Source organism: Saimiri boliviensis, chromosome 4, assembly GCF_048565385.1.
Source record: "Saimiri boliviensis isolate mSaiBol1 chromosome 4, mSaiBol1.pri, whole genome shotgun sequence".
Classification (NCBI taxonomy): Eukaryota; Metazoa; Chordata; class Mammalia; order Primates; family Cebidae; genus Saimiri; species Saimiri boliviensis.
Window position 1 is genome coordinate 52,988,476 of NC_133452.1, and position 14,955 is coordinate 53,003,430.

The 14,955-nt window shown below is 39.7% G+C and overlaps 1 protein-coding gene across 1 annotated transcript; it reads right to left on the reverse strand.

The window, feature by feature from the left end:
• Nucleotides 1–4,546: 4,546 nt before the first annotated feature.
• CALHM6 (calcium homeostasis modulator family member 6) lies at nucleotides 4,547–6,910 on the reverse strand. The gene is made up of 2 exons (XM_010349308.2): nucleotides 6,069–6,910; nucleotides 4,547–5,220 (listed from the first exon to the last, which is right to left on the reverse strand). Exons 1-2 carry the CDS (start codon nucleotides 6,594–6,596, stop codon nucleotides 4,798–4,800), a joined length of 951 nt encoding a protein of 316 aa, XP_010347610.1. The 5' UTR covers nucleotides 6,597–6,910; the 3' UTR covers nucleotides 4,547–4,797.
• Nucleotides 6,911–14,955: the final 8,045 nt, after the last annotated feature.

Below are 14,955 nucleotides of genomic sequence, written 5' to 3' on the forward strand. Positions count from 1 at the left end.
AAATCAGCAGAACAATTATTAGAGCATGATTTTATTCATTGAAAGTTCACAAACCAGAATGGTTTAGGAATGCATATATATGGGTTAAAACTACAAAAAAGGAAAGAAACAATCACTTCTCACTTCTGAGCGGAAAGAGTTGGAATTGTGAAGGGGTGTATGAGGGGTTTCTAGGGTGCTGGAAATGTACTTTTCCTTCCACTCTGTGGTGGTTATAGAGATGTTTGCTTTGTAATCATTATTAAGTTGTACATAATGTTTCATATACTCCTCTCTGTGATTCATATCTCACCATTTTTAAAATGGCAATAAATTGCCAGGTCCTGTAGGATATTCCTTTCATCTGGAACTTCTTAATATTCTAGTTCTTATGGCAAAGAGTCTTAAAAGAATATACCCTTTTTTGGTTTGGATCTTTTAAAAAATTACTTTACATATGTATTTATTTATTTAGAGACATGTCCTGCTCTACCACCCAGGCTGAAGTACAGTGGCACAATCATAGCTTGCTGCTACCTTGAAATCCTGGATTCAAGTGATCCACCCACCTCAGCCTCCAGGGTAGATGGGACTACAGGTGCACAGCACCACACCCAGATAAATTTTTATTTTTATTTTTGGTAGAGATGAGATCTCGCTATGTTGCTCAGGCTGGTCTCAGAACTCCTGGTCTCAAGCAATTCTCCTGCCTTAGCTTACCAAAGGGCTGGGATTACAGGCATGAGCCACTGTGCCAGCCTTGATTTAAGTCTTTTTCACTGGATAAGAATATAATACAATCAATCTCACAGTCCTTATATTGCAATTTATAAGAGATATTTTATAAGTAGGTAATGAAGAGGAAAAGACAAAATTAGGTCAACTAAAGGCTTCACTTTTGGGGTAGGCTCAGTGTGTGAAATGTGCTAGGCACTGGGTGGGAATGCACTGCTGTCAAAATAGGCCCTGGCAGCGGCTGCTAGGGCTGACTCTGGGAGGAAGGGTTTCTCCATCTTTTGTCTTGGGAAGAATAATTTACTGTAGGCCACCTGGTAGATGAGATGCCAGATGTTGTGAAATTTAGAGTTCCAAGATGTTTTTCAGTCAGAGACATTGAAGTATTTGACTAATTCTATTTTCAGATACTTCCCTCAGGACTTGCTTCTTTAGTTCATTGAGCACTGATATTTCTAGCCATGGCTTTGGATAGGGCAAGGAGACTATTCTTAACCTTATGCCTTGTAAGTTTATTACCTGGCCAGTATTAATACAATGTAGAGTCATCTCTTACTACAGCCGGGTGTGGTGGCTCATGCCTGTAATTCCAGCACTTTGGAGGCCAAGGCAGGCGGATCACAAGGCCAAGAGATTGAGACCATCCTGGCCAACATGGTGAAACCCCGTCTCTACTAAAAATACAAAAATTAGCTGGGCGTGGTGGTGTGCGCCTGTAGTCCCAGCTACTCGGGAGGCTGAGGCAGGAGAATTGCTTGAACCCTGGAGGTGGAGGTTGCAGTGAGCCAAGATCACGACACTGCACTCCAGCCTGGTGACAGAGCGAGACTCCATCAAAAAAAAAAAAAAAATCATCTCTTATTACAATGTGGTTGTTTTTCAGCAAATATTAATAGCAGATTTTACATTTGAATCTCTTTAAAGGTTAAGGATTCAGGATAGCATAAAGCTGGATAATGATGAAGAATCATTTGGTAAACCAGCAAATAAATACGTGCTGAGTGTAGAAATGCTTCTTTAGTCCATGATGCAGACTGTTTCGGTCAGGCCCAGAGCAGTGGTGGCTCCTGCCAAACAGCAGTGACTTTGCTCCCACCAAGAAACGACTTACTGTGTCTCAGTCTCACATTGTTTATTCAAAGTGATCTTTGCTATTAGTAGTTCCTGAGTTTCAAGATAAAAATGTCAAATATTGAGGGTCACTAGGGACATCTGTATCTCTTCTACTCACAAAGGCACATGGTATAAGAAGGGAAAAATCTGACCCAGTAATAAAAAGCCAGTGTTCACATTAAACTACATCATCTAGGGAGGATCCGTACCCTACCTTTAGTTCTGCCTTTATTGATGTATAACCTTGGATTAATAATGTAACCTCTTTAACTTTCAAGTCTTCATTTGCAAATGTGAGTGAAGTGTTTCATGGGGATCCTGGAAACTTGTGAAAATGAAATGAAAGATGCAAAACTGCTTTGTTGACTTGTAAAAGTCTACGCCAGGGTAAGGTTACTTTTTAAATTTTTCTAATTATACATTTAATATTTATTTTTCATTACTGCAACCCCAAAGATCGAAAGTACCTGAAATTAAAAAAAAATTCCTGCACCAATCTTAGTCCTCAGAAGAGACCACATTTGACAATCTAGTGCTTACTTTTCTACACTTTATGAATGTGTGTGCATGTGGTGGGAGCTGATGGAGGGGGGTAACAAAAAAGGGATAATATCCTACTAACCAGTAAAATGTTATGTAGTAATGTTTTAATTAGGTAAATTGTCATATACTGACATGGAATAATGATGTTTTATGTGAAAAGTTATAGAACAACACTTATGATAATGTTATGCAAACACAGAGTTCATACATGGCTACCTCTGAGAAGAATATATTACAAAGGAATGAGGTAATTATACTTTTTACTTCTCACCATTCTCTACCATTACAATTTTTTTATTAAGCATATATATTTTCACAATAATTATTAAAGACTGTGCAAGAGGATGTGGAGCATAAATCAACAAAATGGAGACAATGTGATACTAATGAAGATGCAGGTATAAGTGATAGAACATAAAAAATGTTTTGAAAGGGAAGAATGTACAAACAGATATTGGAGGCCGGGCACAGTGGCTCACATTGGTAATCCTAGCACTCTGAGAGGCTGAAGTGAGCAGATTGCTTGAGTCAAGGAGTTTGAGACCAGCCTGAGTAACATGGCAAAACTCCATTTCTACAGAAAGTACAAAAATTAGCTGGGCATGTTGGCACATGCCTGCGGTCCCAGCTACTCAGAAGGCTGAGGTGGGAGGATTGTTTGAGCCAGGGAGGCAGAGTTTGCAGTGAGCCAAGATCTTGCCACTGCACTCCAGCTTGGGCAAGAGAGTGAGATCCTGTCTCAAAAGGAAAAGGAAAAGGAAATTGGCAAATGAAATAAAGGAAGTAAAAATGAAAGTAGGCATGATATGATTTTCAAAAGCATTTCTTTAGGGAATAAAAAAAAACTGACCATGCTGTTTCTGCTGCGAACTTTTTTGTTATACTTGACTCTCAACAACAAGATATTCTGCCCTGCAGATTATTTTTAACGGCCTTATGCAGGAAAAGTAAACAGAACCAGCATAAGCATTTCACAAAAGAGTAAGAATGGCTAAATATGACCAGTGCTCAATTGTTTTATAGTTTAAAGTTTTATATCTCTTTTTAAAATTCAAAAACAGCCACATATTTGGTGAATGGGCAGGAATGGCAAGCTCATAGAAGACAAGGATCTCTGAAAAGTCCTGGCATTATAAAGTTACAGAATTTTATATATAAATATAATTGCTCTCATGAAATCTTTAGAGTCTTTCTATCAACAAATCCTGTCACGTCTACATATAAACTCTACCCTGAATCTATCCAGGTTTTCCATTTTGGTCCCCATCCACTCAGTTCAAGTTCACTCCCACCTACTTCTACAGCAGTGCCCTCCTGATTAGTCTCTACTTCTACGCTAGCTCTCTTGCTTCCCGTGTTGCTACTTTTCTCTCAAAATAAAGCAAACCATCTTCCTAAAATGTCCATATGATGAAAACCAAAATTGTACTCATGGTTTCCAGGCACTGCACACTCAGTCCCTTGCTCATGTTTTCAGCTGCCTTTCAGGTTTCCAACTCTGCTAAAATCTTTCTCACCCCAGTCTGCACATACTGTTACGTCAGTATGACTGAAATGCTTCTTCTTCCTACCCTACAGGATTTGGTTTTTTAAAAGCTTCCCCAAATCCCTTCTCCCCTAACTAAATCAGGTCACAATTTGTATTTATTTGAATGGTATGGGTTTTATCTGACTTCCCAACTCTGTTGAAGCTGCGTAACAATTACTTAGGGCTCATAAAACTACCCTCTCTACTTTGGCGTTTATTTTAAATTTACCATAACATATAAGCTTTAACAATTTTTCTCTGATCCTACAAACTAAAAAAAAAAAAAAAAAAAAAAAACAACTGTTGTTGCCTGCAATTCTCATAACCACTTTTTCAAATTTTGTATTTTACAAACTTTATTTTCCTTTTCATGATTAATTTATTATCATAACCTTAATAGAGTCATAAAATGCTCTAATTTTTGAATGACCAGAGCAGGCTCAGCTAAAGGTCCAATGTGTCATCCATTGTGCTATAGAGCCAGCTAGAATGCCATAATTTTAAAGTTCCTAACAAGATGTTGTGGGCAAGAAAATGAACTTGAAATTAACATTAGATAACCTAACAGAAATGTCTGAAGTTCAATTGTTTTGTCACTGTTTTTGCTCCAAAAGTCTTTTATTTGAAAAGGACTCTAGAGCAAGGATATAAGATTTCTTTTAGTTCTAGTTTTTACTTTGGATGAATCACTTTTTTAAGTGTTTTACATAATATTATAAATAAAATATATTATATTATATACATAACTATTATAATATTAAATGTTATAAAAATACATATATTTAATTTCAGATATAAAATTTCACAATTTGGAAATAAAAAGGCTCTCATAAAAATATCAATTTTTATTTTTTAATGAAGCGGTAATTCAAAATTTTTTTTCCTATTCATTCAAAAGGTCATAGCTCAGGAGTGCTATTTATACCAGCTGAATCTACAAAGCCAAGAACAGGAATCACTGTGTCTCCTTCAGTAGACCTGATACTGTGAGTCTCCTCTTTTCTGTTCACATATTTGTGCAACAAGCTGTAGTACTGGTCCTTCGGGTTGAAAGTATACAGTGATGAAATTTGCTGCCACTCTTTAATGCTTGGAGTGCTGTATTCTCTTGGATGTGAGCCCTCAAAGAAACATTTAACATTCTCTTTTGCCAATTCAGTTGCATGCTCTGTGGCTTTACTTTTAAGGATCTGCTCCTCCTGTTCCAAATAGATTTTCCAGAATTTCAGCTGCAGAAAACTAACTGGAGATAGGCATCGGCTGACAGATGTAAAAATCAGAAGGACGATGATAACAATTGCTATCAAGATCCAGCCCAATACCTTAAGAAACACAACAGAAGAGAAATTTACTTTTTTTTTTTTTTTACAAGAAATTTAAAAATCCTCAGATAAAGTTTGAACTACTCGCCAGTTATGATGATGAACATGCAACAGTTTTAGGTCTTAATTCCTTAAGAGTAAGGAGTCGCAGTAACCTCGCTAGCCCCCCCAAGTGCAACTGTTTGCTTGGAAAGTCAACCGTAGTCCAAGTCGTGCACTATGACTCTGCCCAGGGAGGAGACCATGTCACTCCCTTAGAACTCAAAACGTGGAATTTCTGCAACTCCTGGGAAAGAAGTGTTCATTAATTTTGAAGAACCTCTGAGCTTTCTAAGCCCAGATACAATGTGGGGTGGTGGCTTTAGAGCCAGACGACCCATTTTATTGTATAGACCTCTTTAATTGTCACAATTCTTCTGCTTTCTATTGGCTGGGCAAACAACTCTACCTAGACTCAGTGAAGTCGCTATGTAGTGGAGATACACAACTGTTACTTGTATGGCAAAACGGCAATTTTGCACCCAACACAGCTGTTCTGAGACTTAAAAATAATGCAGGAGGTCAAGGGCCTAGCGCGTTATCTGGCACAGAGTAGGTGTGCCGATTCTCACTCCCGCTTTTCACGATTCATGTACAGTGCCAGATACTAGGGGAATGCTTTTTTATCCTTTTCATTCGTTTTATTCAGATATTCGCTTGTCAGCTCATGAGATGCAAGAAGCCATTCTAGATTTTTGTAGGGCATTGTGTATCTGGAGAAAAGTCATCGATTTTTCTCTCACCCCGGCGGCCCCGCGAAACCTCGGCCCCTCGGCTCCTCCCAAACGCCCCCAGCGCCCGCGCCTGACCTGCGACTGAGCCTTCAGATCCTTCAGGAGGTCCTGCACGTCGGACTCCTTGGCTTTTTGGCAGGGCACCAGCGGTAGCTCGTTGGCGCAGCTGGAGTTGCGGCTACCGCACAAGCGCTCCGCGAAGGCTGCGCTCCCGCTGGCGGCGCACTCGTAAAAGGCACCCCCGAGCAGCGCCACGGCCACCCAGGTGAGGGGAGCGAGCGCGGCCGCCGCGCTGAGTTGCGCGCACACCAGGTATCCGCGCAGCCCCGACCGGCAACATCCGCGGGCTCTGGGCGCGCAGCATCCGGTGAGCAGGCGCCACGTGCGCGCGCTCAGCATGTAGCCCAAGAGGAAGAGCGCGAGCGCCGGCACCAGCAAGAAGACCAGGCCGTAGGGCAGGTTCCAGGTAGCGCTGCACGGGCACTGGAACACCACGGCGGAGAAGATGCGCTCCCCGCCCGCCGTCAGCAGGGTCACCAGACCGTAGCCCAGCGCGCTGTGGTGCTTGAGGTGCAGGTCCAGCACCGCCCTAAACTTCTCCATGGCCCTTGTCCCCCGGGGTGTCGCGGAGTGTCCCAGATGCTTCCGCCTCTTCGCTGTCCTGCTTGTCAAATGGTTTGGGTGGGCTGAGGGCCGGGGCTTTCCACTCTCCTGAGAAAAGGGAGGAGGGCTTCTCAGGCCTTCCTACAGTTTCACTTTCTCATTTGGTCACACCAGCTCTAGTTAACAGACACCCTGGCAAACAAAAACAGCCCCAGGACCCTTGACCTCTCTGGCACCCCGCATTCCAAAGGCAGAGGCACCAGTTATCTTCCTCCCTCAATTCAGAAACACTGACAGAAGATTGATCTTGGTCCTTTGTTACCACCAATCTGACAACCAACCACGGGACTACGCCTTCAAGGCCACCAGTTGGGCAAACTGGGAAATACCAGATTTTCCTCTATTGCAGCCACCTTAGTTACTAAGCCAGATTCTAGTAAAACCAAATAATTACCAAAAACTGATTACTTGCGGGAAATAGTATTCAAGGACAAATTTCTGGTTTCTCTTTCATAGGCTAAATCATAGCGAAGTCCAGCTCAGGTTCTGGTACTTCTACGATGTGCGGCACCCTTCCTGTCTCCCTCCTGGACAGAACTCCAGCCTACTTCACAATGAATCTTTTCTCCTTTGCCTGATCTCCTTCAGGACATTAGACCAAATATGCTGTATTGATTTACTCATCAATACAATGTTCTTTTCTTTCAGGTATGTCGTAGAACTGTCAATGCCTGGAGGAGGGTCAAATTCTGACTCTGACCACCAAGCTGATGAGCACAGAAGGGATTGAACTAGCTCAAAGAATATTAGTTGAACTCAAAATTTCAAACTGCAGCTACATCTATCTAATATTGGTTTCCTCCATCTTCAATCTTCTCAAGGCAGCATTGCTCTGACACAAACACTATAACCATTTGTGTGATACTGAGCTTTACTCTGTGTGACTCCAGAGTGAGCTGAGGTGTGCTTGAAAGAACATGGACTTTGAAGTCAGGTGCATTGTATCTGTGGTGTGTTTAACAAGTATGCCCCTCTAAGATGAAGCATTCTTACTTGTAAAAGAAGGATAATAGTGCACACTTTTGAGGATTATTGACATGAGCAGACTGAGTAGCATATGTGAAGTGCCTTTACATATAGGGTTTGTCTATTAAATGAGCGCTCAATGTGAGGGTTTACCCCTTACAATGCAATTTGGGGAATAGACAACAAATAATTACATTGTAACTTAAAAATACAGATGAATGCTGAATTTTGAATTTAAACCAAGGATCAATTCAGCGTATAGTATTAAGTGACTCAGAGACTCTACTACCTTAAGAGAATTGCTATACACTTCAGCTCTCTGCTTCACCACAAGGAGGGTATCTGGATATGGAACTTGCAGGGGAAGTTCACAACGAAAGGGTTCTTACTGGTGCCCATCCACTAGGTTTGCCTTATTTTATCTGGGAAGAATAGGTAACCCGTGGAACCAAGTGAATTGTTAGAGAAGGGACAAGAAATGTGCTATTATTTTCTTAGTACAACTTGCCTTCTTAACTACTCCCCCTCCAACACCACCAGAAGTGTGCCTAGCATAGTGCCAAAAACTATCATTCCATTGCGGTGTGGTAAATAGGTATCTTTTTCTGTGTATTTAGAAACCATCCCTAGATGAGTGTCTTCATGGTCATGCAGGAAAGTTGGGACACTCTTCTCTGAGATTAGATGAGATACTGCCAGGCTTCCTGTCAACTTGCAGCAAAGTTGCATGTTTGAGGTGAATCACTTCTGCTATGACTATTGTATCTGTAATTTTTCATTTCCAAAGATAAGTTTCTTCACTTGTGCCTTGAGTAACTCCCCTCTTACTGCTGAACTCTTCTTCACCCCCACCATAATACTTTAAGATGTATCCTCCCTCCTCCACTCTTCCTGTATTCCATCATGCACAAACATCAGTATATCCACAACCTTTGTGCAGATGGCTTTATCTAAATATCTCCTACTGAAACCTAATAAAAATACACATTTCTGTCTTCTTGAGTGAGATTAATTTATTCTCCCACATTTCTCAAATCAAGAGAGAAGGCTGGCATTTTCCTGGTCACCTACTGATAGCCATACCACGGTTTTACCACTGTGCTGTAATAGTTTATAATCCACTGAGGCTCAATCTGAACAGCACTCAGTGACTCTACTACCTTAAGAGAATTGGTGTACACTTTAGCTCTCTGCTTCACTGCAAGGAGGGTATCTGGATATGGAGCTTGTGCAGGGAGTTCACAATGAAATGGTTCTTATTGGTGCCCATCCACTAGGCTTGCTTTATTTTATCTGGGAAAAATAAAATAAGGCAAGCCTTATTCCTATGGTCTGCTTTTGTTCTCTTCATTTATTAAGACTCTAATGAAGTCCATCACCTTCTCTTCTCTGGCTTCTGTTTTTTAGTCAAGGATTTGTTTGAAATATGTTTATTTACAGAAACTGTCATCTATCAGACTCTTCCCCAGCTAGATTAATTCATTTGTTAACCAGTTATTAGTTTATTTGTTCATTCAGTCATTAATTTAAATGTTTAATAAACACTCAGAATATGTCAGGTACCTATCAAAAGTGCCTGATATTGCTGGATACAACAAGGAACGAGACAAACAGGTATCCTGCTCTCTAAACTTATGGTAGGGAGGATATAGGAAATGGAGAGGATGGGTCCTAAAGATTATGCACAGGATAAATTGGAGTGATGTTAGAGAGTGTCCTAAAACAGCCACTATGAGAAAATGACATTTAATCCGAATGAGTCTGAGGTACAAAGGAGCTTGGTTGAAAAGAAGGCCAGGGGGATAGGAGCATTGAGAATGACAGGCAAGTTGGCACATCTTGCTGTGATGTGGAAGGTCAGGTTTAGGTGCTTCATAGACCAGAATATGTAGCCTGCAATTCTGCCTCTGAAACTTATCACAGACTGAACTGTGTCTTAATGTATTGTTTCAGCAGCTTGTGTCTCTAAACACCACCTCCTGGGTTTGCTACTTCTGTGCTCTCCCAATCACAAATCTCCCAGATATAATGATTATTCAGAACTTAGTACAGGTTTCTATAATTGAGAATCCAGGTTTTGCTTGCCAGCTTGAATGTTTCTCCAGCAACTGGCTTTGAGTCTAGTACCCTGCCATCTACTCCCACCACCTCTGGATTGACTATTTCCAGCTTTGGGTCTATTGAAGATTCTTAGCCCTCTATACCCATCTCTGTTCTGAGAGGATATTGCTCAGAAGTTCAGCCCTTAGTGGAAATTGACAAACACCCTAATGGTGTGGAGAGGTAGACTAAATAATGTTTTAAACGCCTTTACACTCTTGAAAGTCTGTGATTTGCTTTAGCTGTTAAGACATGAGTGGTAGAGTCTCATTTAAGTCAGTGGTTATGGATTTTCTTTGGTTTCCTTTAACTGCAGTACTTTGTTTTTCTATGTAGTACTTTGTTTTCTATTCACTATCATTTTCAATGTCAGGAACGGGTTTCAGAAACCACAGAACATTTCTCGGAAAAGAAACTTCTTGAAAGTAAATGCACATACATGCTGTGAAATTGAAAGTGTCTTGCCATTGTCTTCATGTGTGCTAGTTCTCAAACATTGTTCTCTGCAGCTCTCATAGGAATGCAGACTAATAGCATGACCCTGCTTGGAATATGACTGCTAGATTCTAATACAGCATTAACCTTGGCTCCAGGAGTCTCCAAAAAGAGGAAAATCAAATTAAGATTCAAATATCTTCAGTAACATGTGCAAGAAGAAGTGCCAGATGCCAAATTAACAAGTTAGTTTTCAAAATCTGACACTCTTACACTTAAAGGGAATATCTTTCTGAATGTTACAATTTGTGGATATATTGCTCAAGTTAGATAACATATTTGAAAATATGAACATATTTCAAAATATCTTTCTGAATGTTACAATTTGTGGATATATTGTTCAAGTTAGATAACATATCTTGAGATATTTTAAATGTTTATATGGGGGAGGGGCGGGGGGTTGGGGAGGTGGGAAGAGATAGCATGGGGAGAAATGACAGATACAGGTGAGGGGACGGAAGGCAGCAAACCACACTGCCATGTGTGTACCTATGCAACAATCTTGCATGTTCATCACATGTACCCCAAAACCTAAAATGCAATTTAAAAAAAAATCTAAGAAAAAAAAAAAAGAAGAAAAGACAACCAAAAAATAAAAAGAAAAAGAAAAAGAAAAAGAAAAAAGAAAAAAAAAATGTTTATAAAAGTTTTTCCAATGGAAGTATAAAGCAAAAGGAGGGAAAGATTAGACCCTTTCCTTGGCAAAGAGATGTCATTTGTTAAATGGCAGTCCCATGACATTTCAGAAAAGCCTTTTAAAGATTTTTTCCTCGCTTAGCATCAATTTCCTAAGCCTATCACAGAAGTTTAAGTATTTAGTGATTATCACACTATTTTTTTTTTCTTGCAGCAGATAGTTATTTTAACTCTGTTAAAAAAAAACATAGCCAAGTTAAATTTAACAGAGTTTAATTGACCAAAGAATGATTCATGAATCTGGCAGCCTCTTGAGCTAGAGAAGGCTCAGAGAAAATCTCGGGGAAGATTTACAGACAGAAAAAGGAAAGTGAGGTACAGAAAATGGAAGTAAGGTATAGAAACAGCCTCTAATTGGTTACAGCGTAGCATTTACCTTATTTGAATACAGTTTGAACAGCTGACCCCCTTTGATTGGCCGAAACTTGTTGACTGGCACAACAGTAGGTTACAGTTGGCTTGCATTACAGAGAAACATTTAGGCTGAACTTAAAATACATAAGGAGGTAGCATTAGGCTAAACTTGATTTAACAACTTAGAGAGCCTTGATACGGCCAAGTCTCTGTTGGCATCAGCATTGCCACCATTGTTGCTGTCACCACCATCAGCAACATCATTTGGTACTCTGAGGCCATTAAAGATCCTAGTGAATTTTCCTTCTGTGCTTTTAAAAGCCTATGTCTATGAGCACTTTTGGTGAAACAATGTTTTCTCTATGTCTTAGTCTTTCAGTTTGCTGTAACAAAATACCTTAGACTGGGTAATTTATGAGCAAAAAATTATTTCTCACAGTACAGAGGGCTGAGAAGCCCAAGATCAAGATGCTAGCGGATTTGGTGCCTTGTAAGACCCTATTCCTCATAGATGGCAACTTTCCTGTGTCCTCACATGGTGGAAGAGACAAGGCACCTCCCTTCAACCTCTTTTGTAAGGGCACTAATCCCATTTATGAGAGTAAAGCCCTCATGATTTAATCACTTCTCAACAGGCCTCACCTCTTAATACTATTGTATTGAATATTAAGTCGCAACATATGATTTTTAGGGGACACCAACATTCAGACCGTATCACCCATTAAATCAAATTGTTATTTCAAAGGTGAGAGAGAGACAGAGAGAGGCACAGAAAGAGAGAGATAGTCACAATATATATGAACAATATATTCACAAATTTATATATCCACAATATATATCCAGAATATATCCACAAATTTTAACATTCAGAAACTTACTCCCTTTAGGGTTAGGAGTGTCAGATTTTATAAGTTAACTTGTTAATTTTGGCATCTAGCATTGCATCTTGCACATGATACCCAAGATATTTGAATCTTAACTTGATTTTACTTACTGTGGAGGGTCTGGGGCCAGGATTAATTCTGAATTAGAATCTAGCAGTCATATTCCAAGCAGGGTCATGTCATTAGTCTGCATTCTTTTTTTTTTTCTTTTTTGAGACGGAGTTTCTCTCTTGCTACCCAGGCTGGAGTGCAATGGCGCGATCTCAGCTCACCGCAACCTCTGCCTCCTGGGTTCAGGCAATTCTCCTGCCTCAGTCTCCTGAGTAGCAGGGATTACAGGCATGCACCACCATGCCCAGCTAATTTTTTGTATTTTTAGTAGAGACGGGGTTTCACCGTGTTGACCAGGATGGTCTCTATCTCCTGACCTCGTGATCCACCCGCCTCAGCCTCCCAAAGTGCTGGGATTACAGGCTTGAGCCACCGCGCCCGGCTTAGTCTGCATTCTTATGAGAGCTGCAGAGAGTAATATGTGATAATGTATGATAGAGCTTTGTGGTCAGTGGGCACTTATCATCAAAAGCCCAATTCCCCTGAACTCAAATTCGCTCTACTAATTTATTATATATGATAAAAGATATGAGTTACCAAAGAAAACAGTAATAAATACCAAGATTAAATAGAATGAAGAAAATAAAAATAATAAAACAAAATTTTGAGTTCTTCAAATTGTAGATGACATTATTACAAAATCTCAGAAATTTAAATGAACTCTATGGAGAGCATAAACTGTCATGAAAGATCTGCCCAGAAAGACTGCGTCACTTGAAACTTGCTGCATTGTCAAGTAGCAGAGCACTATTTAAATAAACTAACTAAATAAATAAATAACTAAAATTATGTAGTATTTGTGCATAGAATACAAAATAGATACATACCATTGAGGTAAATCTGTATGTACTGGTATGGATGAAAAGACATGGAAGACATACTAATTGGAAAAGGTAAGCAAGAACATTTCATGCAATCCATTTGTATACAAAAGAAAATTTACTTTGCAATAAAGCAAAATAATGGAATCATGTCTTGAAAAGAACTGTTGTTTTTTGTCAATAGCTTAGCCATTGACAAGTTTAGCCTGCTGGAATCAAAGAGAGCAGAAGATTACTAAAATTTGGGAGAGATTTACAGTCAAAGTTTGACTCACAAGCCCAAGTACACCTATGGTCTTGTGACACGCACATAAGTAGGACATGCACTAAGAAAATTACACAATCTCCAAGACAGATATATGCCATTAGTATGTGGCAAAGGAAGATAACAGAAGACCCTCCAGAGAGTGGAGTACTGAAAATCAAGGAACATTTCTGTACATTCAAGATAGGGACCTTTATGGCTTTGCCAAGTGGTAATTTTAATAAGCTTTTTATTTCTTTGATTTCACTGAACTGTATTTGCCAGTATCCACAGTTCTTTCCAAGATATGGTTCTCAGATATACTCTTATTATTTTGCTTTCTTACCCCATCCTCCTTGTCTCTCTCTCCCCCTGCCCATCCTCCTCTCCCTAATGCTACCTTCCTCCCTGCCTTCCTCTGTCTCTTCCTCTCTCTCTATCTAGATCTCCATCTCTTTCTATCTTTATCTCTCTCTTGCCATTACTGGTAACATGAATATGCATGAGTTTATGATTTTGTATGGAAAAGCCACAACTTTAATTTGATCTTTGCCCTGAGTATCCAATTGAACACCTTAATTTTATCTGCCCTGAAATTCCTTAATTTATTGAAAGGCATTATCAACAGGTGGAGACATCATACTTTTAATCTGATCTTTCCACATGTTATTTGAATGGACTTTAATTTTCAAGGCTTTCTCAATTTCTGACTTAGTGTTTGGGGTCTAAAGCCTGTCAGGATTTCCAGTTTTGCAAGGCCCCGATTTTCTGAACTATCTCTAATCCTTCTTATATTTGTTAACAAATCAACCAATTCTTTTAACAAATCAGCCAATTCTTTTTTTTTTTTTTTAGTTTATAAAGCCTTGCCAAAAAAATAGCAAGTAGTTGCCAACACAATAGACTCATTATTTTGCAATCCTTTCCCCAGAGTCATATTTCCTTTAGCTACATAATCTTCCTCCAAGTTAATACAGAAGTTGGTTTTACAAACCAGCATGTAACAAAAATTGTGATCTCCCCAGCCCCCATTATCAATTTCTATGCTATCCACCACTGAACCACCAAGCCCATGCCACATATTTTAGGGTTTTTTAATTAAGAAAGCACCCTGCTTCAAATACTGATATCTGTTCAGAACTAGCCACAAAGTTTCATCTAACTGCACTAGAAAGAGGAAGTGTGGTATTTTCCCATGCCTTAAAGGCAGAGAACCTGACACAGACAAGTACAGGAAATGTCAACCACATCTTCCATGACCAGTTTTTCTAAATAGTTCCCCATCCATCCCTTTTTTAGCTGCATTTTTTTCCTTATTACATGTGGGAGTTTTACCTTTCATTTGTTCTTTGTTAATTTTTGTTTATCTCCTCCACTACATTATAGATTCCAAGAGGGCGTGAATAACACCTGACCTAATCCTCTTTTAGTTACACAGGTATTGGCATAGTGCCTAGGACATTGTAAGTGTTCAGTACCTATTTGTGGGAATAGTGAGTGAATCAATGAATGAATGAATGAGAAGCAGGCTTAGATTTTTTCTTCTCTTACTGCAGAGCCAGCACCATGCCTATTTTATTCAGCTCAGAATGTGAGCCCTTCTGCAGAGGCCATGCCCATCTGAACAT

Bases quoted from the DNA above. Each gene is read 5' to 3' on its own strand.
- CALHM6 (XM_010349308.2), bottom strand. From the start codon at position 6,596: ATGGAGAAGTTTAGGGCGGTGCTGGACCTGCACCTCAAGCACCACAGC. The intron at 5,221-6,068 runs GTCAGGCGCGGG...GTGTTTCTTAAG, and splicing joins ATCTGAAGGCTCAGTCGCAG to GTATTGGGCTGGATCTTGAT.